This window comes from Anastrepha obliqua, chromosome 2, assembly GCF_027943255.1.
Source record: "Anastrepha obliqua isolate idAnaObli1 chromosome 2, idAnaObli1_1.0, whole genome shotgun sequence".
Classification (NCBI taxonomy): Eukaryota; Metazoa; Arthropoda; class Insecta; order Diptera; family Tephritidae; genus Anastrepha; species Anastrepha obliqua.
In genome coordinates this window covers 130533928-130561883 of record NC_072893.1, presented here as the reverse complement: position 1 = coordinate 130561883, position 27956 = coordinate 130533928, and the positions used below count along the sequence as shown (strand labels likewise).

Below are 27956 nucleotides of genomic sequence, written 5' to 3'. Positions count from 1 at the left end.
TAAAACAATCGATCCTTTTTTCGATAACAACGAAGGTCTATGGAACGTACCTTACATGCAACACTGCTTTTACACCAATCAGATTGATGATTGTAACTGTCGATTGAAATTGTAGCACAGAAAATTATATCAGCAGCAATAGCAGCAACAAAAGTCAGATATTAAAAACTAGCGGAATCAAATTTATCAGTGTATTAAACGCAACGGAATATTAAATTTGTTGAAAACAAATTGCCAGGTAAATGGGAATACTTCGAGATATCATAATTTCTTTGTTTAGGTGTTTTTAAAAAGATTAGCTTGACTTGTGAAATGTGCACCGAATGCGCCAGCACCACCACAGCCTTCGCTGCTAATCGGCCATACGTCGTCCATCTTTTTACACCGTGGTGGATGTGGCCATGTGAGCTTATGCGCATACATATTTCTGTATATAAGTGTGTATATTAGCAATAATTGACGGCAAATTATTACTATGAAATCCAATATTAAATAAGAAAAATTAGCAAGTGACGTCACAAAGGCCACGTATTCGTTGTATTTTAAATAACTTCTTTGCAAAAAAATTGATATATGTGAAATACGGCGTTAATGTGAGAATTGCAATTGCAATTGTTACTGTGTTGGTCGGAGAGTAGTAATTGTGAACAGCAAGACAGCATGAAAATTGGGAAATTAAACTTGGTCGGCGTTCGAGTAATACACCAGCGCAGAGTAAGTGTGTACCGCCGCATAACTTGGAACCTGCTGATAGTGCCTCCTAAGACCTTGTAGATACTTATCTCGGAGCGTATTACTCTACTCCTAATTTTGCTACTTATACAAACAGTGCACTACTTGTAGTTAAATGTATATTTATTATACATTTTTACTTATTCATTTTATTTTCTATTTACAGTTTATTCGGATTTTATTTTCAAGCATAAATTGTTCGCCGTACCAATTCATTGGCAATCAAAGCCTGTTCCCAGAGCGCTTGCAACTCTGCACGTGGCAAACAGTGAATATAGAGATTTACACCAATAGACCAACCCACATTTTGCATATCAACTCAGCTTATTCGACTAAACAGCAGCAAAGTGACAGAGTAATCAAATTTCGTACGAATTTGTGAAATTCTTTTTTGAAATTTTCTTTTATTTTGGTTTGCTTGCTTTTCGTTTTGAAATCAACCGTCAGATTCAAACTGATATAAGTTTGAAGCGGTGAAAAAATAACAATTTAAAGCATATTGTAATCGTGTAGAACGACAAAAAGCAGTGAGAAGCCAGCTACATAAGAAAAATCAATTTTAAGCTGAGTTTTAAATTTACATTGGATAATAATTTATCGGGAGTTAATCTTTGATTTTCGTGTGAATTGTGGTGCGCACCCCACGGAGGGGAGTTACTTGTTTTATATGACTTTTGAAAGATTAAGTGGTGAGTATTAGAATATGTATTTAAAAACAATGTATATTAATATTATATAAGTTCATATTTGTATATCTTTCAATAAAATTAAATTTTCAGGTCATTTAATTATTTCAAAATATATTAACTATATAGATTATCCTTATTTAACGCGTTTATCCCGAACCTATATATGTATATAGTAGTTCAATATGAAAAAATGAAATTAATAAGTCTTAATGACAAACGATCATAATCGCATTCATGCAAACATTCTGAAATTTCGCTTTATAAAGTCTAAATAAACTGCTCACTATCTCAATTCTACTTTTACAAATTGCTTATCATACATATTAATATATATATGTACATACATGCATGTATGTACTCTGTCGGTAAATATTAAATTTTTTACAAGGAAATTCATTAAAGGGTGGGCGCAAAAAAATTGCAATTCTGCCATGGCTATCAAAATGATCGGCAGACCTCACCATCATCTATTTGTTTCGTAGATCGTTTAAAACTGCTTTAGTATACATATTATATATAAGTACACTCAATTTCGGTATATCGAGAAACGGTGATTGTTTACGGTGTGTGGTTAGCTGATTTTCTTTTCTGATCCATGCAAGTGCTTTTCAGACAGTTTGTCAATAAATCGAATCCTGTTATGTTGTGCATTGTTAAATAGTTGTCCTTTCAACAGCAACGTGATCCTCTAGAAACACGGCACAATTAGCTAGCAGACTGTCAAAACAGCGCATTCATCTGAAACAGACACCGTTTCCAGATATTACTCTTGGCTATAATTTCATTCGGCTACCATTCGGAATTCACAGAGAGAACGTCGGTGCGAATCTCGGTGAAACACCAAAATTAAGAAAAAGATTTTTCTAAAAGCGGTCGCCCCTCGGCAGGCAATGGCAAACCTCCGAGTGTACTTCTGCCATGAAAAAGCTCCTCATAAAAATATCTGCTAACTTAAAATTATTGTTAAAAATTCATTAATCTTCAGTTTATTTTCTGGTTGCGATGTGTCAGAATTTAAAAAAAAAACTTTACTTCTTTATGAATAGACATTTTTAAGCAACTTACGTTAATTTTTTTTTTCTGCAACGAGTAAATGGAAAAATAATGCCAACGACAATGGAGAAACCAACAAAAGCTATGATAAATTGAGCAGTCGGAAGGCAGAAATAAAGAAATGAAATCAAAAAATAATGTGAGCAGGAATTGAAAACCAGTTCAGTTCAGTTAACTGCGCGTTCATGCAGTGCGTCTTTTATTATTAAAAAAGTTTTTAGTTCATATTTGTTATTTTTTTCTACGTATTTCATTTTCATTATTTTATAATACAATTTTGCATTTTACTTTGTGCTTATTTTATTTGTAAAGAATATTTAAGTTCTATGCGATTGGAAGTTTCAGTTTGGTGCTTTTTCACATGTACGCCACCAACCCAAACCTCATTTAAATTTTAATACTTGCTAATTTTAACGCCTGTCTGCAAAGCAACTCAATAATTTTTTGCGAAAATGAGGTAACATTGCATCTTTTTCGAATGTCACAAAAAGCAAGTAAAACTGTTTACTACTTGTTCCAATTTTTTATCTATTGGGTTCCTTGCTCTAATGTTACCTTTGTCTACACACATTATTAGGTATTTGTTTCCACTATCGTCGAGCCAGTTGCATTACAATTTGCTATACTATTTGTGAATTCGAAACGTACATTTATTTATTTTTTGTTACTTTTTTCATCTACAACTTAACCTTCGGCAGCAAAGTGCCGGCAGATATTCACTGTTTTGCAGTTTATCTGTATTTTTGGCTATGCCTTTAACCATTAGATTGTTTTTTTTTTTGTTGGTTTTGGTGAATACTGGCTTGGCTGCCTTCGAACGTACGAAAGACTTTTTTCCCTTTTGGTTTTTTATTTTTTTTTTACCATATTTTTTTGTGTTGTTGATATCTTTGCACTTTTAGTCCACTTTAAACGCCTAATTAAGACGATTTAAATTCAGTTCGTGCCGTTAAAAAAGTGAATTAGTTTTATGCCATTGCATTTGGGCTCAGGGCTGTATTTCCTAAAGCTGAGTGTCTTGTCGAAAAGGTAATTATGCGTAAAAGGCTATGTAAAGTATTTTAAATGCAATTTGCACGAATACATAGTCGGGATTTGTGGTTGCGTGTCTTTAGAATTCAACAGTCAATGTTATTTATATATTGTAAATAATTAAGGATTTTTTATTTAAAGTCGTTCAATTCAACTTCCTTATATGAAACGAAACTAAAATTTTTGCTCCTTACACTCTTCTTGCTTCAATTATTTATGGAAATTTTTCATATTTTTCATACACAACAATTTTTTGTATACACATTGTATGTATGTATGCGGCTGAGAATATATACATTCCAGTGCTATTCGATATCGCTTATTCAATCAGCTGGTAATTATAAAATAAAATCGCATAAATTCATTTGAGATGGTGCAAGTAAAAGTAAATATACATATGTATTGCTTTAAAGCTCCGACAGCCTGCTTTTGACTGCGCGATGTGCTTGTAAACTCTTTTATGCTTTAGCAAAGTTTGTATTACGCAAACTTATGCACCTTTTTCTTCAGCACTTTCATTTATTATTTATTTGCTCTTAGTATCGCAAAACAAAAAATAAAAAAAAAATGGAATTCGATCGATTTGCTTAGGTAGGGAAAATGCGAGCAAAGACAAAAAAATATTGCTGAATAAATACATCAGAGCTGATAAGCAAAAAATTTTAAAATGCGTGTGCCTTCGTTGGAATAATCAGCAAAGAATGTTTCAGAATCAAGTTGCTAATGTGAGCTAAAATAAAATTTGGCAAAAACTAGGCAAACAAAAATTGTGTTTCACTTTAAACAGATACGCTTTTGTGCTGATTTTTTTTTTAAATGCAAGTAAGTTTCATGACAGAATGTCATTCCCATGGTAGCCGGTTCTACGTTACCGGAATGGCTCGGTTTTTTTTCCGACCAAGGGCTGCCGCCCCAGTAAACTTGCCCTGCCTAGGGTACGCCAAAGAATGTTGTTCGAACTTCTTTTTCTCATGTTTAATTTTTTTTATTATTTCCTTAAAAAAATAAAAATCACAAATAATTCCTATTTTTTCCTATTCCTATTAGTAAAATGTTTGCATGCGCTTTTTAATATTTTGTTCTATTACTCCCAATATTTTATTGTAATTACACTCTCACTTTTCTTTTGCACTACATAATCGCTCATGAGTAAATGCATTTAATGACTGAATAGAGTGGTACAAAATCGCGAAATATGTATAATGTGGTGTGCATTTGTATGTGCGCTTGTTTAAATCAAAAATAATGTTTATATAAGTTAAATTACTCAGAAGTTAATTGACACGTGTTCTACATAGTACTGGGATGTAATATATGTATGTACATATGTATGTAAATGAAGTGAATGCGGACTTAAGAAGGATATTTCAAGAGAGCATTCATCGATATTTCTATTTGTAATTTAATATTCAATATTTCTGCTATTTAAGTTTCAGATAACACCCTTCCCAAAAAATTCTCCACAAAGTTAATCGAATAACTGTAAACCGTTATTTAACTGCCATACTAGTTTAATTTTTGGGAAATTAGAAAATTATTTCACCACCGCTGTAATACATTTTGTTCAAGTTATTTCTGGCAACACTATGCGTGTCATCTATCATTATTCATTTTCTGTTTCTATTTTTTTATTCTTCCTGTTTCTGTGACCGCATCAATATCAACTTATAAATTTCCAAATTAAATTATTCAAATAAATCAACTGCAATCTCAATAGGTTATGAGCCCAGTTACCCAAAATAATTCTGCTGACATAATTTCAATTGCGCGTACTGAGTAAAACCGAGGAAAGGCGATTCCAAAAGAAGAAATAACTTGAATTATGAGCGAGGGATCGTTGAATTTTCTCCTCCGAAGATGCAGGGAGATAATTCAGCAAATACTGAAGGTGATTCTGTGAAAAATGTTACCCCTGTGAATGATATTAAACAGGTTGGAAATAGGGCACCTGGAAGACCACGACTCCTCCGCGGGTATAGAGGGCGTCCACGAAAGTTATTCCATTCTCGAAATTTAGAAGAAGCCTCACAAGATTCCGATCCTCCAGATGTTCAGGCTGACGAACTTAGTGATGACGTATTTACTGGAATAGCCGAAATTGAAACTCGAAGTGCTTTGAAAGGTCCCGATCGTGATGAATGGAAAGATGCTATTGAAAGTGAAGTTATTAGTATTCTCAAAAATGACACCTTTAAGATCGTGAAGACCGGCGATAACAAAAACATTATTGGCTGTCGATTTGTGCTTACTAACAAGTATGGAAACGAAGGAAAAATTGAGCGGCGTAAAGCACGACTTGTAGCGAAGGGTTATAGTCAAAAATACCGTGTGAATTACAATGAGACGTTTGCTCCTGTTGCGAGGTTGGAGACAGTCCGACTGATGTTGGCATTGGCCATTCATTTTAACTTTAAAATTTGGCAATTTGATGTCGTTACAGCTTATCTCCATGGCCCTTTAGATGAAGACGTATTCATGAAGGTTCCGGACATGTTACCTGAGATACTGAAGCGTATTGTGTCAAAACGGAGCGATAATTGTCCTATTAGTATATGTGCTGGAAATATGCTCACGAATTTACATAATGGTGGTAACGCGTGTAAGCTTAATAAGGCTTTATATGGCCTCAAGCAATCTGGTCGCCAGTGGTATATTAAACTTCGAACAAAGCTATCTGAAATGGGATTGGAGCCATTGAAAAATGAACCCTGTTTGTTTTCTGGTATAATCTGTGATGAGTTTTGCTTGTTATTGGTGTACGTCGACGATTTATTAGTTTCAGCGAAAAGTTTGAAATGCATTGAATACGTAAAGAAGCAGCTCTTGCAGGAATTTGAGATCAAAGATATGGGTCAAGCGAAATATTGTTTGGGACTTGAAATAAGTCAATCTGCAGTCTCAATACATTTTAATGTGCAAATTTGGTTTACTAAAAACATCATCTTTTTGCTGTTTACTTTCTTTCTTTGTTTTAAAAGACGCGCCTTTCAGGTCTCATTATTTTTATTCAAAATACGGTTCTTAGAAATTATATGTGAAAAATGTTGAAGTTTGTTCAGTAACACATTGCGTCACAGCAGCAAAATTCTCAGCAGAACGCCCAGTTTTTGGTCTGCCAGTCTACCTGCCTTTTTCTATATTCAACAGAACAAGTTTCGTGGAATTTTTTCATCAACCTTTGAATTGCCGACTCATTCGAACGATTATTTTCACCAAAAATTTTCCATAAATTTTGGGATATGTTGTTCCCAAAGATCGACCATTTTCACAATAAGTTTCAATATCTTTAACATGTGGTTCTATTGTGTAAAATTGTCGATCTGTCTACCTGGCAAATGTTAAAGATGACACAAAAAGGTGCCGCCTAGGAATTAATCTTTACTGTCATCTAGACGTCACTATTGAAAGGCCTTTTATTTATACAGGGTGGCTGATGAATTTCGCTACATTAAGAAACTCAAATAACTTTTTTTTTAGTGTATGGAATTCATTTATTTTTTTTTTCAAGTTGAAGGTCATTAAATTTTATTAAATGTAGCTTAACTAGTTTTAAAAATAATTGAATTTAAATGCCCCCCATGCTCGTTGACACAAGTGCGGCATCTTAGTAAAAAGTTGTTCATTGCTGCTTTGAGAGTTGCGACAGGAATAGCCGCAATTGTTGCCCGAATGGATTGTTTTAGTTCATCCAAATTTGTTGGCTTTGTTTTATAAACTTCTTGTTTACATAAACCCCACAAGAAAAAGTCAGGTGCAGTAAGGTCAGGCGACCTGGGGGGCCAACGAAATTCGGAGCTTCTTGAAATCAGTTTATTGGCAAATTTTCGTCGCAACTCTGTCATAACAGTCTGGGCTATGTGAGACGTTGCCCCATCTTGTTGAAACCACACAGAGTTGAAAGGAATTCTCTTTCGGCGTAGTTCTGGATAGAAAAATTCTTTCAGCATTTTCAAATAACGGTCTCCAGTAACCGTAACGGTGTGACCATTTTCTTCAAAAAAATAAGGCCCGACAATACAGCGTGAAGAAACCGCACACCACACTGTCACGCGAAGAGGATGCAATTCCGTCTCGTGGAGTATCTGTGGGTTAGAAGTACTCCATATTCGACAATTTTGTTTGTTCACATTGCCGTTTAAATCGAAATGGGCCTCATCAGACATGAAAAGGCAGTCTAACATGTTTTGGTCTTCCACCATTTGCAGGATCTTCTGGCAAAATTCCAAGCGAATCGGCAAGTCTGCTGCATTCAGTTTGTTAACCATTTGAATTTTGTAGGGAAATAAGTCTAAATCTTTGTGCATTATTGTTTGCAAAGACTGTCGGCTGACACCAAGTTGAGCAGATAAGCTTCGTGTTGAAACCCTTGGATTGCTTTGTATAGCTGCAGCTACAGCAGCGATCGTTTCCTCCGTCCGAACTGGTGGGTTTCGATGATAAGGCCTTCTTGCGACTGTTCCTTGCTCAGCAAAATTATTCACCAGTCTCATTATGGTCCATTTGCTCGGGGGATCGCCGCCAAACATCCGCCTGTACTCTCTGTACCAAAACTACGGACTCCAGTGCGTGATAGCGGCGGACTATCCAAATTCTTGTTTGCGTGTCCCAGTTATCCATTTTAATAAATTCTAAAGATTAATCTGCAAATTAAAACAAAAATGAAACAGATAACTTAAAAAGAAAAAAAGTTATTCAATTTTTTTTTGGTAGCGGCTTTCATCAGCCACCCTGTATGTATACCTATCGATACGTTCATACACACTATAGTACGTATGTTCATATTTTTAATCTTTCTATTTTATATTGTATGAAGTTTTTAAAATTTTTAGTTTTTCTTTAGTTGATCGCACTGTCTTTGCTAGTTCAAGGTTGCAAAAAACCAAATAATTCCGCAACATGTCTATTTTATTTTTAGAATTTGTATGCACACTCCAAACAATGATATATTTTGATGAAAGCATCGAGTGTCCGTCGACATTTCTTGGGAATTTTTATTGTTTTGCCATGACATTTTTTTTTTACCGAATTAAATTTCACAATCTATTCAAGGTTATTTGTACAATGAGAATTAAGCAGCAGGGGTACTCTCTGTATGTCATTTCCTTATAGAAGTGTGGTTCGGTACTACCATGGACCTCAAATATGAACATTAATAAATAAATGTGACAGAATGTCTTCGGGATTTCTCGCACCAAAACCAGAGAAAGCTTAATACACATTTTTAAGTATAACATTCGATAAAATGAGACATCTCGGGAGCACTATGGTCTGGAAAATCTACCTAGTCACTTAGTCTACCATTTTCCTGCAGCCGTTTACGTTAATTGGTACTTTTCTAATTTTTCATTTTACAGTATTTGTTCTTGACAAACTTCATCAATTTTATTTGCCTTCTAGTCGACCTCACTTGCTAATTTCCTGCTAAATAGCCTTAATTACAACTTAATTTTACTTTGATATTTTTTCTATTTTTCTAATTTTCCACATTCTTTGTTTTCCAAGCCAAATTCGGATCTGATGAAGACCGCCGATACTTGTAAAACTAATTACTTGAACTTCTGCCCCTTCATCCTTTTATTATCTTTAGTGTTTTATTTGTCTTGCCACACTTATTTTCTTTTCGCGCTTCCTTGTAGTCTTTCGTTGTTTTTCCACGTACCTAATTATGTTTTGTTAAGTCATAATTGCGCTTCGCACACTTGTTAAATCAATAAGGCGTCGCGTTAGTGTCCTCAACACTCCTTCAACACCGTTTCAGGCTGCTTTGAGTTGTCCTTCTGTTGTGTCGTTTGCTTTCCCTTTTTAATATACTGAGGCACTTTTTAATTCTTTTTTTTTTGCTTTTGTTTTGCATTTATTGTACGAAACTTTATTAACCTCAACCTAATGTAAGGAAAATAAATTATGCACCTTCAATTATGCCTTTTTTATTAGATAATTTTTTCTTATTTGCTTTACTTTGTTGTTTTTGTGGGTTTGCTCACGACACACCTGCCACCACGGGAGATTAATTTGTACATTTGTGAGCAAAAAAGCTGTGAAAACGAATAAAAAATTCATAAAAAAATCTGGAAAAGGCAAAAGGACGTCATCAGAAATGCAAAGACGACAGTTCTTCATTCAAATCCAACTCTCTCTTTCTCAACCTAATATGGAGATGGTTTGGGCTGAGCGTATGTTCTGGCCGTAATTGATTGAGATGCTTATTGCTATGACATCACATTCGTTGGAGTTACCGAAGATTGGTCGAAGAAACAACAGGTGTCACTGGACGCAGATGGCTGCGCAATCCACAGTGACCTTAGTTAGAGTTATGTCCTTAGTTCTTCTTGGCCGGATATAAATCCGTGTCGTTCCGGTAATGTAGAACCGACTGTCTTGTGAGAGACATCGTCGCAGTTGCTTCTCGAATAAATGCGATGCCTCTTTGGGTAGAAGACGTAACCTATATGTTTTTTTTAGCAATAAGCTGATTTGTTTTTTTTTCTTTCGCCGTGTCCATGCGGCTATCAGCTTTATTGTAGTATATTTTGAAAAAAAAATTTAAATGGTACGTTTGCTTTTATTTTTCATTGAATAAATATTTTTTATTATAATATATAATATTTTTTAGTTTTTGTAGTCCATTCGATTCAATTTATTTAATTTAATAAAATTGTTTTTTTTTTACTTATTAAACTTGGATTTTATATTCATTTTCACATTGGTCCATACAATGGCTTTGTGGGTATCTGGGTGCTTGCATGTGTGTGTGCATATTTAGGGATTTTCTCGATGCTTGCAGCTGTTTTTCCTACTAACCGCGAATTGCGTCTGCGCTGCGCTCAGATTTCACAATAAGCTGTTTAAAAGAGTGTTGTTAGCACTCGACAGTTTGAGCAACACTGCAAAGTAAATCTCAATATCTTGTGGTGCAACAAATTTTTTAATTTTAATTATTTTAACTAGCAAAAATGGTATATAAATATGAATTATGTATGTATGTACATACATATATTCTCAAAAATTTTATAAAGAGTGTTTCTTTAATAAAATTTATTCTCAAGTTTGTTTCTAAATTCTGCTACGTTTTGCGAGACGTTGTATTCTTTAGTCCACCGAACTTTGAAGTGTTCTCCTTGGTTTTTTTTTTTAACATTTAGAAAGTTATTTTGCTGCAGTCCGGTATAATTTTTGTTTCTGTACTTCACCCTTGCACACGCTCCCAGATGCATTGATCTATGTGCGTGTACACAAATTGCTGCCAGCCGCTGTTCGCTCACTAGAGCCCAGCCATATTACGGTAATTTGAGAACACTCATACGTACAGGATTATTGCACTTGAGGTAGACATGCCGAACGACTAGACCAGCTCAACACACACATACATTTCACACTCATACATAGCCAATTCTCGCATTTAACCAACTATGGCTCTGGAAGAGTCGACGCTTTCGAGTTGTAACTTCGTGTTCAGTCGTTTTTTAATTGTCTTGCTGTCTGGATGTAAATTTTCCACCAAATAGCTAAAAGCGAATCAGCGTAAAGCTTAAAAATAATTGATAGAAAGAAATTTCTCTAATTAAATAGAATTAAATTACAACAAAATCGCTTAATTTACTCGCTAGCAAAAAATTCCAAAAAATTTTCCTCCAGTTCGATTTGCCACTAGAGCGACAAGAAAATTTCATACAAAATCAAATATTCATTGAAATTGGAATATAATTTGTTTTGAAAAAAAATTTTTTTAAATTAATGCATAAGTAAATGTCGTCGGTTTGTATCGTTAAACAACTACAAAAAGTGATATACACATAGTAAACTGTAGTATTTGGAAAATAGCAGTAGCGGTGGCAGCAAAAGGACGCAGGTCAATAGTGCAACCGGAAAGACGAAATCGAATTGGAAGCATCAACTTTTGCTACGCTGCCAGGCCAGCGTTCAGTTTGTGGTTGGTGTGTGCGTGTATGTGTGTGTGTGCATACAGCAGCCAAGCCAAACAAACAAACTACATTTATATAGAAACAAAGCAGCAAGCGATTGAATAGTATAAGTAGCAAAATATAAAAAATTAAAAAAAAAAAAAACAAAAAGCAAATATAAAAATCTCGTGGTCGCGCGTGTGTGTGTGAGTTTATTACTGCGCGTGCGGCAGAACGATTTGGGTTTTCTTGTTTTATTGCACGCCCGAAAAGATCTGCATACATTCATTTTCGTTCCACACTCGTCTAGAAGCGTGCTACAGCCGAAAACAGTTGCTGGCTACTCGTACGCCTAAAAGCAGACCTTAATGCCAGAAAAATAGAGCGTTGAAATTTTTGAAACATTAAGTAATTAAAAGTGACAAATACAATTTTTACGATTTTCTCCATTGGCTGCATAATTTTCGTGTGATTTTTTATTGTAGTATATTCTTGTACATATATTGTTGTTGTTTGCGTGTGCGCTGCGTCAGCCGTTCAGCGAGCAACATCGTCATATGGTGTGCGGTTTGTGGGTGTCATCAGTGGCCTTTAACGCCCTCTGCACATATAAAAGCAGTAAGTCAGAGTAAAGAGTCTAAATTTTAAAAGTACATATCTACTTATTTCAGAGTTTAGTAGTCGAAAAAATGTAGAAAACAAGCTAAAAAAATATATCCATCTTGCTCTTCAATAAATGCATCAATTAAAGGAATATTTAGAAAGAGTTTTGGGATTTCTAGTGATTGATTCAAGATATACTACATAAATCTCGATTGTAACTTAATTTGACAAAAGGCAAAATTTCAAGCTTAAGTAATCCAATTCGCGAATCTGACACACAAAATACCACTTACCCTAATATTAGAGGAATCCGGAAAAACCATAAGAACTATTTTTAATGGTCCTAGCTTGAGCAGTCTCACTTTCGTACTCGGAAGGTCTAGAATACGCAAATCGTACGATTTGAATTCAGTGCGATTTAAGAAAATTTATTTCGGATATTTAAAAAAAAGACTAAACTTTGGCACTAAATTGCTTTGACGTAAATGATGTATTTCTAGCAGTTTCCAATTAAAAAATGTATTACTTGTATTACAAATAGTAGTCTGTAAGAGTTTTTTAGTTCAAAAACTTAAAAAAATTAAATATTAAAAAATATTTTGCGAATCTCCCGATTAAAATCGTACGATTTCGAGTTCCGAATATTAAGTGTTCCAAGATGAGAAAAACTCAAAATTCATGTTCGAAAATTTTAGCACATAAAATTTGTACAATTTAGATCCGCTTCTAGAAATTTGAAATTTATGTTTTAGAAATCAAAGGTTTTATATGAAATTTCGAGATTTCGAAATTAATATTCGAAAATTGAAGAATTCGAAATTTCGGATATCTACATTATTATTCGAAATTGAAAATACTTGAAGCTAAGTTTAGTTGTGAATTAGAAATCTCTCTCGCCAGCTTAAATTTTTCCAACAGGACAAGTAAACCATTGAATAGTGCAAAACGATGTTCGATGCGTTGAGTGCATTGTAGATTATCGAATGCTATATAATTTTTCGTTCAAGCACATTCAACGTCCCTCCTGCCGCCTTAAACACGTCAGCCATATTCACACCTTAGTCACTTTACCCCTTGACAATTTTCTGCTTTGCTGGCACTTTTCGTTGGTACTTGGCTGCTGCCATTGTCTATGTCGTTGTTGTTGTTTGTTGTAGCTGGTGTTTGGTTCAAGCGCCACTCCTGTACACGTTTCAATGCGACTGATGCACCCACCTCGTATGCACTGTCTCCCTTCATGGGTTTTACTCTTCGTTTTGTTTCGAAAATATCTTTAAATCATCTGCGCTTTGTTTTCCTTTATTTGTTTGCAATTTTTTTTTGTTCGTCTCGAATTTTAATTTGCAATCAATTTACTAGCTTATGTACATATCTTCACTTGAAAGGATTCCTCACCCGCATTGTCGACTTCTTCGTGACTCAGCTGCTTAATTTTGCTTTGTTGTTATTGTTAGCTGTTAAAATTTTCATGCAAAGTTGGCAATTTTACCTTTTATTTTTTCATTTGTTTTTGGTTTTTGTTGAACTTGCAGTTGAATCGCTTCATTATCTTTGCTGCATTCGCATTCTCAGGGTTTCCATTTCATGAGTCGTATCCGAGCGTTTTCTCGTTCGCCTCCTCGCTTGGCCCTCGTCCGGCATCAGCGCCATTACACGCACTACTAATCCATGTGCGTGTGGAGGTATGTCTGTACGTGCATATGCTTTTAATAAGTACTTTCGCATTGAATTGCACATTCGAGATTATTCCAGTTGGTTTTGCTCGCTCAGTCCTGCGAATTCGGGGTTGGTATTGGTCTGCGCTGGATTATTTGTTTTTCCGATAAATTGAGATAGAATTTAACGTTTCCTAAGTAATATAATGTTCAGGTACACATTCACATATATGCAGTAAATTTAAATTTTTATTAAAAATTATGAGAAATTTAAATAACGGTACTCTAACGATATATTTCATAATCAGTTACGAATATTTGAGCCAAAAAATATAAATTTTTAGTACAATATCTTTCATGTATTAATTTTAATATCGTTAATAAAAATATTTCAAAATGTATATATCGAAAACGTTATTTAAATCTCGTAAAAAATGTTCGAAATTTTCGAAATAGATTTTCGAATTTAGGAAATTTCGAAAGTGATTTGAAAGTTTAAAAATATGTACAATAAATGGTTGAAGATTATGTATTTTGGAATTCATATATCGCAATTCGAAACAATTTGATAAATTGTTATTTAAAGAATTGGAGACTCGGAAATTTTGAAATATATTGGTGAAATTCTGCGCTCTTGAAATGTACATATATTTATCAGAATATAGTTAGAATTAGAAATATAGCAGCAGGTGGTTGAAAATAGCCGGTTTTAAAATTATTATTCAAACATTTACATGGCAGAAGCATGAATGCGCAAATTTTCCAAATTTCAGCTAATTTTGACCTTACTAACCAAAACTCAGAATACCATGGCTTCCTTGCATCTTCTAATTTTACGAGAGAAATAAACTTGAAAATTTCATAAGGCGAACGATATGTGAACAAAACACATTTTTGACATTTGTGTACCAAGGCGTATAAATCAGCTGTTCTATTGATAATATATCATCTTGCGTAGACTCGCTTTGTAGGTGCGTGAAAATTCTCAGTAGGTTGCGAAATTATTATTCTAACACTTACAAACACGCAATTGATGCTTAAACGATTCTGATTTCAAAATTTCTATTTGAAAATTGGAAACATTGAAAACCCCACCAAAAAGCGTAGAAAATATGGGGAACTAGTTAAAATATTAGGTGCGCAACTAAGTTGCCACTGTTTGTCAATAGATGCCGCCAGCAGTGTGTGCTAGTCGATTCTAACATAACCTAAACATCATAAACCAAGCTTATTTATATGGTAAACAAACTGCTTCGACACTTTAGTGATTTTACTTTGGTATTATTTGGTTTTGTGAAAATGTCTGATTTTGTGCCGAATAATCATCATTTGCGGAAAGTGTTGATTGTCCCCTTTCATTCGAAAAAATACGGCGACTGAAGCGCATCGAGAGCTAAAATAATTTATGGAGATGCTGCTTTGAGTGAAACAACGAGCCGAGATCGATTCCGTCGCTTCAAAGACGGTGATTTTAATGTTGACGACCATCCGCGTGAAGGAAGGCCAAAAACCTTCGAAGACGCTGAATTGGAGGCATTGCTTAATGAGGATCCGTGCCAAACGCAAGAAGAGCTTGCTTCAGTATTAGGAGTTACCCGCCAATCCATTTTCAAGCGATTGCATGCTTTGGGAATGATTCAGAAACAGGGGACTTGGGTTCCTTATAAGTTAAAACCAAGGGATGTTGAACGTCTTTTTTTCGCCTATGAACAACTGATCCAAAGGCAAAAAAGGAAGGGTTTTCTTCATCGCATCGTGACGGGTGATGAAGAATGGAAACATTGGAATTCATTACAGCAATCCAAAGAAAATAAAATCATGTGGACTGCCCGGTCATGCGTAGGGCGTGAAAAAGTGATTCTACAGCATGACAACGCTCGGCCTCACGTTGCCAAACCCGTTAAAACCTACCTGAAATGGGAAATCCCACCCCACATATTCTCCAGATATTGCGCCGTCCGATCATCTCCTGTTCCTATCGATGGCACATGGTCTAGCTGACCACGGCTTGATCCGTGACGGTATATGAGATCTACCAGAAAGATGGGAAGAAGTAGTAGCCAGCGATGGGCTGGCTACAATGATTCACTTGTAACCATTTTTTCAGAATAAAGTTGAATTTTCATAAAAAAACAAAAACGAGAACTTAATTGCGCACCTAATATATGAATTAAATTATTCGAAATATACTCATACAGGGTGAACGATATGAAGTGTTACCAACTTCACACTGCTTGTATCTGTAAAACAGCGTATGACATCAACGTCAAAATTGTTCTAATGACAGTTCAATATATTGTTTATAAGCCATCAAAAGCATTTGCGTCTCAGTTTTGTTGAAATTTTTTTTCTGTGATGGAATTCAAACGTAATAGTGTGATTGCGTTATATTTGGCTAGAAAATCACAACCAGCCAATGTTCGTGAGCTCAGTCACCTCAAAGTGAATAAAATGTTTGTGTATCGCACTATAAAACGATACTGATAGCATTGCAAAGCACTATGGAGGTGGACCAAGAAAAACCGCAACAACACCAGAAATGGTTCGGAAAGTGAAGGCTCAACTTGAACGAAATCCACGTCGAAGTGGAAGAAAAATGGCCAAAGAACTGATAATATCGCAAGACAGCTTCGACGCATATTGAAAAATGAGCTCAAGGTCCAAAAAGCACACGATCTTTCACCCAAGCAAAAAAAAGTTCGGTGCGAAAGAGCAAAGGAGTTGTTGCGCCTGCACGAACGTGGCGAATTTCCTAACATTGTGTTTTCTGATGAAAAAAATTAGTGATCTTATGGCATCATATTTCGAGAATTTCTACACAAAATTCGTTTATGGATTTAATTGTCATATCTTAACTTACGGTGTTTTTGGCGGAATTAACCCTACACCAACCACATGCAAGATGGCGCAGAATTAATCATCCAATTATGTTTTACTAACAAAAATATTTTGATTTTGCATAAACAGCTCCATTGTTTGTCTGTTTGTTTACCACGACGCCATTTGCAAAAATTATAAATCTTTCGATAGTGTGATTAATTTTACGCCAGCTTGCATGTATGCATATTTTCAATTACGAATTCTTGTTCTTTCAAACTAAGATATATTTATATTCTGCATGAAATTTTTGTATTTGCAATTTTTCCACGAAGCGAAAACTTTCTTTCAGTCCCTCCACCCGACTTGCCGCTTCCTGCGCTCACCTTCTTCGAATACTTTGCATTTCTTTTATTTTAATTACCTTTCTATTTCCATTTCGTATTTATGCTTCTCTTTTTAGAGCTGCTGTTTGCCGCAATGGCCTTGACCGCTGCTACCAACCAACCCATCGCCCAATCTGCCGGGCTTCCACCAACCATCCACTATTCTGCCACGTGGCAAAGCAAAACATGCCAAAAACGCTCCCCTAAACACTTGTTGTACACAAGTTATGGCGTCTCTTTACCCCTTTTTAACTCTATGCACGAACTTATTTACCTTGTCTCGACGCAAGACAAACTTCTGTGTAGAACTACACTTTTTTTTCACAACTATTTTCCACACTATTTTATTTCTACAAATTCCATTTGCAGAGTATTTGATGTCCTGTTTCACGCGTCCTTTTAATTACAAAAAAGAAAAATTAGTGTCTACTGCTATGCAAATATACACTATTTCTTATGCGCCTAACAGTAGGCTTTGAATTTTGTGAATAATTTAAGCATTGAAGCGTGTGCTTGGTGTGAGTGCAAAGTCAAACAGTTGGCGCACAAATCGCCAGGGAGCTGTGACAGCCATTGAGTGGAAATGCTGTTGATAGCTTTCATATACGTTTCTAGCTAACTGTGACTAAGGTGCCGACATTACAGCCTGCTTTTACACGTTGAGGGCATTTTATTCGGGCACATATGTATATACCATTAACAGCGCGCTTACCAGACGATGAATAAGCAATGAGCGAGCCTTGTGCTTGACTTCTACAATTTTTTCTTTGTGCTTAATTTTAGTAACAGGTGAAAAAAGTCAATAGAAGTTGCTCAACGGTGTTTACTTTTACTTTTGGTCAAGGTTTTGGCGTGGCTGGATAAAATTTTAAAAGTTTAGAATTTAATAAATACACATGCATGTTTGTATGTATGTACATATGTGTATGTGTGCAAGAAAAATACTATTAGCTTGTTCGCTTTGCCTACTGACGTGAAAAGTTGACAAGGTCTACCGACAGTTAAATGAAAAGCCTACTAATAAAGAATTACCTATGTAAATGACAGCGGACTGCCTGCCATTTGACTGAATTTGGGTGTCAAAAGTAGCAGCTTTAGTTGACTATGAATGCAGTACACGAGTTTATTAAATAAATTATGCATAGCTAATAATTTTCCATGCATTTCACCTATTTTGCAAGAGATTTATATATTTCAACCCTTATTTACAGAAACACCAGTATTCAAAGGAGCGCCGCCAACTCCACCTCAACGGAGCAAGTCGGTTAGTTCGTGCATGAATTCACATAGGCGATACTTAAGTCATAGGTAAGTTTTTTGAACGCTTTTCACCAGCCGTAATTCATAAATTTACATACTTTTCTATTTTATACACGTCGGCGCGCAATTTAATGGTCACAAAAGTTACGCCCCTTTCTGTATCATTTTCATATGACCCAGCCCTACTAGCGTCATATAAATAGAAATCGCGCACAATACGCCATACTCACATTTTGCTCTTTCAACCGGCTCTATCACGCGCAGAAATTCGTATGACAACATCCAGGCTAAATCAAGCACGCGAAAATAATCAATATGAAATGCGAAAAATTTTCTGTTTAATCGGCATACTATATACTATATATTGTTTTTGCACACATTTTATGTGTGAGCGCATGCTTTACTCGTTGGTTGCTGTCATCAATAGCACAACAATCCATTATCCTCAGCGCCATGGTGCTGGTGCGAAAACAGCAGGTCTCCTTGCGCGTTCGTCCAGCGTGTTCTTGCCCCCAGCTGTGGGTGACCTCCACGTTAGGTGTGCGCCACATCAACTGCCTGTTTTCTGTGCTGTAGCATGCATTTCAGAAGATTTTTAATTTATGTCCGCATATCAAAGAGGGCTTTACAGCTACATGTTGGTAAATATATAGGTATTCCACTTTGATGTTTGCGCTATTGGCCTGCATGCCTTGAATATATTGTAGTAATATGTAGATGCATCAAGCCCACACTACTGGGAAATGTTGTGCAGTATTTCATTTTAATTCCTCAACTGCTTGTGGTTTAGATGAGAAGAAATTAAAAGATACGAGTACATTTCATGTGAAGTTTTAAATTTACATGGTGTTGTAATAGCATAAGGCATATTTTGTGGAATACTTTTGAAGTTATAGTGCTTCTAGCCCTTTATGTAATTTTTTACATCGCTTATTTGCTTGCTGAGACTGAAAAGGGAGTTGTTTTCTATCACTGCTTGCTCTTTTTACTAAACTCATGGTTGTTGTTGTGACAGCATAAACAATCTCCATAAATGTTACAGGAATGCTGCAGGAGTGGCATTTATTGGCCGGATATAAATCCGTTTCTTTCCGGTAACGTAGAACCGACTGTCGTAGAAACGGTTAAAAGAGTCAACCTAAAGAGTTGATTTATGATTTCTTTCGCCACGATATCGCTTAGGGTAAATTTATTAGATACCCATCCTCTGACTGCTGGTAAAAGTTATTTTGTACTAATTTTTTCCGTGGACATCCACCTTTTGACGTTAGCTGTGAATCAGAGAGGACTAAATAATCCACTACAGATTTCTCTTGATTTCCTATTGAAACTGAATCGTTTATTGAAACTTGGTTTCATTTAGCTGGTTTTACCGTCTCTGCCACTCTGGATTTCCCACTTTGAGTTGAAAGCAAAACAAATTTGTAAATCGTGCAGCGCCTAACTCCAGTAAACTAATCCTTATTTGTGTATATATTTTTTACTTTCTGCTACATACATTTTTTTTTAATTTCTTGGCAACTCTACTAGAATATTGCTGTTTCTCTTACCCTCAACCTCTCCACTTCGCATTAAAAGCGTCCGCAATTCTTGTCTCTCTGTAAACTAGGCTTTATTTGTTTTAAATTGTTTACCAAATTTTTTTTAGTAATTATTTTTATAATTTTGGGTACAAGATGGAAAAAATTAAGTCTTAATTTTTATTTCATTTTCTTATGCTATTTAAATATTTTATTTTGTTTTACTAATTTGATTTGAATATTTTGATATTTTATTTTACTTATTTTCCATGTTATTAAACTGAAGCTAATCATTTTAATTTTGTTTTATGTTATTTAACTTAATATCGGTTAGGTTAGGTTGAACTATGAAATTATTATCTTCTTCTTAATTGGCGCGATAACCGCCTACGCGTTTTTGGCCGGGTTTAACAAAGCGCGCCAGTCGTTTCTTTCTCGTGCTAGCCGGCGCCAATGAGACACACCAAGTGAAGCCAAGTCCTTCTCCACCTGATCTTTCCAACGCAGAGGAGGCCTTCCTCTGCTACACCAGTTGGTACCGCATCGAATACTTTCAAAGCCGGAGCGTTTGTATCCATTCGGACGACATGACCCAGCCAACGTAGCCGCTGGATCTTTATTCGCTGCGCTATGTCTATGTCGTCGTAAAGCTCATACAGCTCATCGTTCCATCGTCTGCGATATTCGCCGTTGCCAACGTGCAAAGGTCCAAAAATCTTACGCAGAATCTTTCTCTCAAACACTCCAAGCGTCGCTTCATCGAATGTTGTCATTGTCCAAGCTTCTGCGCCATACGTTAGGACGGGCATGATGAGAGTCTTGTAAAGTCTTAGTTTTGTTCGTCGAGAGAGGACTTTACTGCTCAGTTGCCTACTTAGTCCAAAGTAGCACTTGTTGGCAAAAGAGATTCTACGTTGGATTTCAAGGCTGACATTGTTATCGGTGTTAATGCTGGTTCCTAAATAAACGAAGTCTGTTACAAACTAGAATTATAACTGTCTACAGTGACGTGGGTGCCGATACGCGAGTGCGCCGACTGTTTGTTTGAAGACAGGAGGTACTTCGTTTTGTCCTCGTTCACCACCAAACCCATTCGCTTTGCCTCTTTATCCAGTTTGGAGAAGGCAGAACTAACAGCGTGGTTGTTAAGGCCGATGATATCGATATCATCGGCATACGCCAACAATTATACGCCTTATAAAATATTGTGCCTGAGCGATTAAGTTCTGCGGCTCGTACGATGCTCTCCAACAGCAGGTTAAAGAAGTCACACGACAGGGAGTCACCCTGTCTGAAACCTCGTTTGGTATCAAACGGCTCGGAGAGGTTGTTGTTGTTGTAGCAGCATAAACATTCCCCATACTTATATACGGTGAATGCTGCTGGAGTGACAGTCCTTGGCCGGATATAAATCCGGGTCGTTTCGGTAACGTAGAACCGACTGTCGTGGAAACGGAGAGGTCCTTCCCAATTCTGACGGCGCTGCTGGTGTTGAGCAACGTCATCTTGCATAGGCGTATTAGTTTTGTGGGGATACCAAATTCAGACATCGCGGCATACAAGTAACTCCTTTCCGTACTGTCGAATGCAGCTTTGAAATCGACGAAAAGATGGTGTGTGTCGATTCTCCTTTCGTGGGTCTTTTCCAAGATTTGGCGTATTGTGAATGTCGATGGTAGACTTTCCAGGTCTAAAGCCACACTGATAAAGTCCAATCAGTTGGTTGACGGTGGGGTTTCACACAATACGCTCGCTAGAACCTTATATGCGATATTTAGAAGACTAATACCGCGGTAATTGGCACAGATTGCTGGATCACCCTTCTTATGGATTGGGCACAGCACACTTAAATTCCAATCGGCAGGCATGCTTTCATCCGACCATATTTTGCATAGAAGCTGATGCATGCACCTTACCAGCTCCTCGCCGCTATGTTTGAATAGCTCAGCCGGCAGTCTGTCGGCGCCTGCGACTTTGTTGTTCTTTAGCCGTGATATTGCTATTCTCACCTCGTCATGGTCGGGTAGCGGAACGACAATTCCGTCGTCAACGATTGGGGTATCGGGATCTTCACATTCTCTGTGACATGCGCAGCTGTCACTGTTTAACAGGTTCGAGAAGTGTTCCCTCCATAATTTAAGATTGCTCTGTACGTCAGTCACCAGTTCGCCGTCTTTGTTCTTGCAGGAAAATGCCCCGGTCTTAAAACCTTCTGTAAGCCGCCGAACTTTCTGGTAGAATTTTCGGGCGTTGTTCCTGTTGGCCAGCATCTCAAGCTCTTCGCACTCACGTATTTCGGCCTCTTATTATGCATGTTTATAATTTCAAAGCTACATTTTATAAAACTTACATCTCACTCATTTACCCTTCACTCACTCTTCTTCTTTCTCCCTTTTGCAGGACTTCAAAATTTTCCAGTAATAGACATCGGAAACTGCAACCTTTTAGAGAAACGTGAGCCAATCGCACATCATTAGGCACCACGTTTTCCAATTTTTCCAAATATTTATAAACTATAATTGTAATCCAGATATCTAGCAGCAACAAACATATAGCACTAAAACTGATAAATGTAAAAAAAAAAAACTTAAAAAAACATCTTTCATAAGATACCCAAAAAAATCCACAAATATATTAAAAAAAGCCCAAAAATTCACTTTCAATCATAAAAGTGGGGTGAAAATTGCATAAATTTAAAAAAAAAGCTGGAGAACCGTTAAGCAGAATAAGAAAAACAACCACATCAAAAATCAATATCAACAGTCAAGTACTGTAAAATAATCGGGCTATTTGTAATAGCGAATTGAGTTTTGATTGAAAATTGAAGTAGAGTCCATACACAAACAACAACAAAAACAACAGCCGTTAAACAACAAATCACAGCAATAATAAAAAACCTATAAATAGTGGAGCAAAGCACCCGCAGCGGATATCGTAAAAATCGCCGTAGCAGCAGCAAAATAGCACCAAGAGGAAGCACCAAAGCTACTGTCATAATTAATAACAAATACAAAGCGCCAATTAAAGTAATAAGAAAAACGAACTTCATGAATTTATCAATAAAGAAGTACAATAAATCAAAAAATAAAAATTTAAGTCCCCTAACGTCTTCGGCATCGTCTTGGAGGGCGTTTCGGTTCTACGACGTCGAAGCGACTGCATACAACGAACAGCAAGTGTACGCCGCAGCCACTACCATAATTGGAGCAGCAGGAGTCGGTACAGCTGCCGTAGGATCAGCAGCTAATTTACTGATGTTCAGTGCTATCAATTGGTCACCTTGTTGAGGTTGAAGCTGAATGTAAAAGCAAGCAACGTTGGCTCGAAAACGAAAGCAGCTAAACGAAGTGCCGCCGTATCGTATGCGAGTGTTGTCGGAAATATCGCTAAAGCAGAAATCAAAAGCAAAATTTCTCAGCTGAATCTGTAGCGTCGATTCATCCATTCTGATTTTTATATGAAAGCTACAACTAGATCGGTAGCAGCAGCAGCAACAGCAGTAAAAACAAAAGTCACACAAGACAGCAAAGTGTGAGCCGCAAATTAAAGATCCCATAAAAATAAAATAAAACAAAAACACCGCGTCGAAAGCAAAAGCTAAGCGTTTTCGCCGACGTTCCAGTTTAAAAGAATATTGCCAAATCTACGCACAACACGTGGCGCGATTTATTATTACCAACTCTGAACATTTACAATTCTTCTATACGCAAAAACAAGAAAACTCAAATCAAAGGCCACCAACAACAATCATCAATTTTAAATCATAAAAACCATTAATAATAAAAACCACAAACAGCTCATTTTGACACTTAAGGAGACGGATAGTAAAAGAAAAAGGCAAAAATGGGTTCCGTCAATGTGAATCGTAATGTCACCGACATTTTCTATCGCTACAAAATGCCACGTTTGCAGGCTAAGGTCGAGGGCAAAGGTAACGGTATTAAGACCGTAATTGTCAATATGGCTGAAGTGGCACGCGCCATTGGACGCCCGGCCACCTATCCGACCAAGTATTTTGGCTGCGAATTGGGCGCTCAAACCCAATTCGACTATAAGGTGAGAGCTTTGGGAAATATACGTAGAAATTGGGTTACACTTTTTAGAATAGATGATCTTAAACTTAGTTATATTTAGACTAAAATATTCGGCCAACTAGTTGAATTTGGTATAGATGGAAGTGAAAAACAAAACTATATAATAATATGTTCACATATGAGTAGATGATCTACTTTTTCGCGCTTAACTCAAAATCCGTAATTAAAAAGCGCGATTTCCCATACAAAATCTGAGATTATAAAATAATCGTAGATAATAATCATACTTTTGGACATAGAACCCTGTGTTTTCTGTGTTATCGATAATTATTATTACGAATGTAAGGAGAAATATCAAAATAAAAACTAAATGAAATGGATGCCGGCAAAGAAAATAGGTCTGTAAACATAATTCTAATAAAATTTGTGTTAAATATTATTAATTATGGATTCATTTTACAGAAAAAAGCGTGTGTCCATAAACGTTTTGTCCTCTTATTACTTATTATAAAATGTAATACAGAATATCCCATGTGCATTGCTGTCATAATTTTTTGCAATCTGAGTAAACTTCGCATACGGATTTTCTCCAACTGTTTATTATTAGCAGCCAATTGCGCAATTAAATTAGATATTCCTTCTCCTTGTATAATATTTTCTTCATATCTTTAATAATAATTAAAGAAACCAAAACACCGAAATATTGCACCAAAATAATTTCTATGAAGAAAAACCTCTCAAAGCAGTATTGACAGCTGATTGTCAATTTTGCAGGTAATCTACCATATGTGAACAAGTAGATTTATAGGAGATTAATGCATATGTGAACGTATTATAAGATGAGAACTGATGATATTAGATTATGCCAGATTGTAATAGATTAAACTATATTCGCTTAGTTTAGATAACCTATAAAAATATACGTTTTTGGTTCAATTAGATGAGGTCAATCAAAATAGATTCAAATAAATATGACTAAATTTTTAATCTTATTTCTTGTCACTGTTTTTATATCCTTACAAACACTAATCATCCATAATTTTGCAGAATGAACGTTTTATTGTGAATGGATCGCACGATGCCTGCAAATTGCAGGATTTACTCGATGGCTTCATACGCAAATTCGTCTTGTGTCCAGAATGCGATAATCCTGAGACCGATTTAACCGTTTCAGCTAAGAATCAAACCATTTCGCAAGCATGCAAAGCTTGCGGCTTCCATGGACTCTTAAAAGTCAACCACAAGGTGAACACTTTCATTTTGAAGAATCCGCCGACAGTGAATCCGGCCGCACAAGGCTCTTCACTGACCGAGGGCAAGCGCTCGAAACGTGGCCAAAAGAAGAATGGCGAGAATGGTGTAGAAGGTGGTGAAAAGGGTGCTAGCAATTCGGGTGGTGAATCGGATGGCGGTAGCGGCAACCAGGCCAGTCAAACTGAGGCCGAAATAAGTGCTGCCATACCGGAGAAAAATGGTGATGATGATGATGACGATGCTAACTGGAGTGTTGATGTGTCGAAGGTTAGTGGGGTTGTGCAAACCATGAAAGTTGCTCATGTGGAATACTCATGCTTTTATTTTTGCCTATAACTTTTCATTCTCGTCTATTACACAGGAAGCCATTCGCGCTCGCTTGCAAGACCTTACCGACGGAGCCAAGGGTATGACCATTTCTGATGATTACGACAAGACCGAAAAGGAGCGCATTGACATCTTTTATGAGCTGGTGAAAAAGAAGCGTGATGCTGGTGAACTCGACTCGGTAGCCGTACACAAGGAGTTGATGATCGAAGCGGAACGTTTGGATATAGTGCACAAGGCTACGCTTGTTCTAGCCGAACTGCTCTTCTCCGACAACATAACGCAAGAGGTGCGCAAAAATCGTATTCTCTTGCTGCGCTTCACACACAATAATCCCAAAGCTCAACGTTATCTTATCGGCGGTTTGGAACAGATAATCGCTTTGCATTCGGCCAAATTGATGCCCAAGGTAGCTGGTATCTTCAAGCTATTTTACGATTCGGACATACTTGAGGAGAAGTCCATATTGGAGTGGTCGCAGAAGGTTAGCAAGAAATACGTTTCGAAGGATGTAGCCACGGAGATACACGAAAAAGCCAAACCCTTCATACAATGGCTCAAGGAGGCCGAGGAAGAGGAATCCTCTGAGGAGGATGAGAATGATTCCGATGTAGAGATTGAGTATAATGATCGTGCACGTGTAGAGCCTTTGAAGGCTGCCGCTGTAGCTACTGCGGCCAAGAAGATTGTCGACGACGATGATGAGGGTGAAGAAATCGACATTGATGACATCTAAAAAGGGCGATAAGAAAGAAATAGCAAACAAGAAAATAATAACAACAACAACATTTGTGCGCAGTTCGAAGTGTAGCGGCGCAGCAGCAGAAAAAAAAACTTTCTTCGTTTTTCGTTAACGCAAATGCAGTTTTTAAAATGTCTTTTCATGAATTTTTTTTGTTTTTTGAAATTCAGATTTTTTAGCTTTCATGCGCTCCCGCTACTAAGTTTTGTGTAGTGTATGTGCGTGCGTATGTCTTGTGTGTTCTTATCACGTTGCTACTCATACGCCACCTTGCATTTTTAATTGCTCTTATTTATTCCATTACCTGGCGTAATGCTTTTTCGCGGAGTCAAGGTTTAGAAAGTGGCTCAAGCGGCCCTTGCTTTTCATTACAATACAACACTTAACTGCTGCAAACATTTTCGTTTGCTTATTTTTCTAATTGATCTTGGATTATTATTTTTTGATTTATGAATTTGTTTTTTTTTTTTAATTTATGCTTTTTTGCGTTTATAACATTTATACTTATTTGTAACGGCAGAAAAACGACATAGCTTCGATTTTGCACACACACAATCAAACCAACAAAACGAAACAAAAAATTAAAAAAAAAATCATTCACAAGCTCAGTAAATTTATATAAATAACTGTAAACCAAAATATTTTTGAATAGTAGGTTAATATGTCAACTCTAAACACACAAATTTCCAATATTGTTCTGTCTCTACGCTTTCCACGCGATAGGAACGCTTAGTGCTCACTTTTCCGAAAAATATCCGGACAGAAATAGATAAGCTGTTGCAGGTAGTTAAAGCATACAAAAATACTTAGAATGCGTTGACGGCCGGTGATTAAACCGTACCAGCAGGGCTGGATGAACTGCTACAGCAGCAGAACAACAACAACTTGGAATCGAAACTGTTCAACCTAACAAGGAAAAGAGTGCAGTAGCAGGGCTTTTGCGTTTTTCAAAGAACTGTCGTAAATTTTAAAATTTATTATGCAAGTAAAAATGTAAAAAAAAAATTATGAAAATAAAAATACAAAAAAATTCTATGAATAAATAAATGAATGGTATTCACTCGAACACAAGAAAAGGCTGGAGTAGCCATAGGCTAAAATAGGCGGAGGGCAAACTGACCGAAAGAAGCATTTTTTGTGGCACACGTGCAGCGCGGAATATGGTTTTATAAAAAATAAAAACAAATGACAAACTCGCATAATTACATTTTTTTTCTAAATTTTATTATTTCCTACTTTTCCAGTACACACAGATAAGCCACTTAATGCAAACAAAGAAAAAGAACCATGTAAAAATTAAGAATTAATTGTAAAAATTCTTGTACTACTATTATGTATGTTATATGTAGCTATACTGCAATTGTGTGCATGTATGTACATATATATAAGCATTCGTATCCAAATAAAATATTTTTTAAAAACTGATCCCAAGCAACATACAAAATGTCAACGAATCTTAATAAAAAGAATATTTAAAAATGTAAAATTTAATGCTTATTTTAGTAAGAAATTTGTTTAATCAAATAGTTTCATCGTTGAGAAGATCATAGTTCGAAAGTATAATATAGTAAGAAAATAGTCAGCTGCTGTTCCAAAAATATAAAAAGAAACTTTTTTTGCAGTTACGAATAGAAATTAGCAGAACCTTCAGTGCCGTACGTAGGTCGAAACGACGCTCAGTTATGTATATCTCCGGTCCAGGACTGTTAGCTCAGCAGTTATCTCCAAAACTGCTGTTACACCAACAACAACAGTCTCTTGTGTAGCTAAAACTGCGACTATAACTCGGACAAAGTCAGATCTTTCGGAGACCTTACTATGAAAAGCAATTGGAAACTTGAAAACTTAAACTTAAGCAGTTGAAAGAATTTTTTTGGTTAGCTTATTCAGTAAATCTTCATAGAATAGTGCAACATTTGAACAATAATTTACTAAATTTTTACTGCGAAGT

The 27956-nt window shown here is 36.2% G+C and overlaps 1 protein-coding gene across 4 annotated transcripts; it reads left to right on the top strand.

The window, feature by feature from the left end:
• Positions 1-105: 105 nt before the first annotated feature.
• LOC129238703 (eukaryotic translation initiation factor 5) lies at positions 106-27052 on the top strand. Of its 4 annotated transcripts, XM_054873822.1 has the most exons (7): positions 106-238; positions 899-1087; positions 1180-1421; positions 18080-18176; positions 22049-23704; positions 24730-25203; positions 25298-27052. In XM_054873822.1, exons 5-7 carry the CDS (start codon positions 23492-23494, stop codon positions 25997-25999), a joined length of 1389 nt encoding a protein of 462 aa, XP_054729797.1. In that variant the 5' UTR covers positions 106-238; positions 899-1087; positions 1180-1421; positions 18080-18176; positions 22049-23491; the 3' UTR covers positions 26000-27052. The 4 variants fall into 4 exon arrangements, with proteins under 4 accessions (XP_054729797.1, XP_054729796.1, XP_054729798.1 ...); XM_054873821.1 differs by having other exon boundaries at positions 899-1421; XM_054873823.1 differs by lacking the exon at positions 106-238 and adding an exon at positions 582-714 and having other exon boundaries at positions 899-1421.
• Positions 27053-27956: the final 904 nt, after the last annotated feature.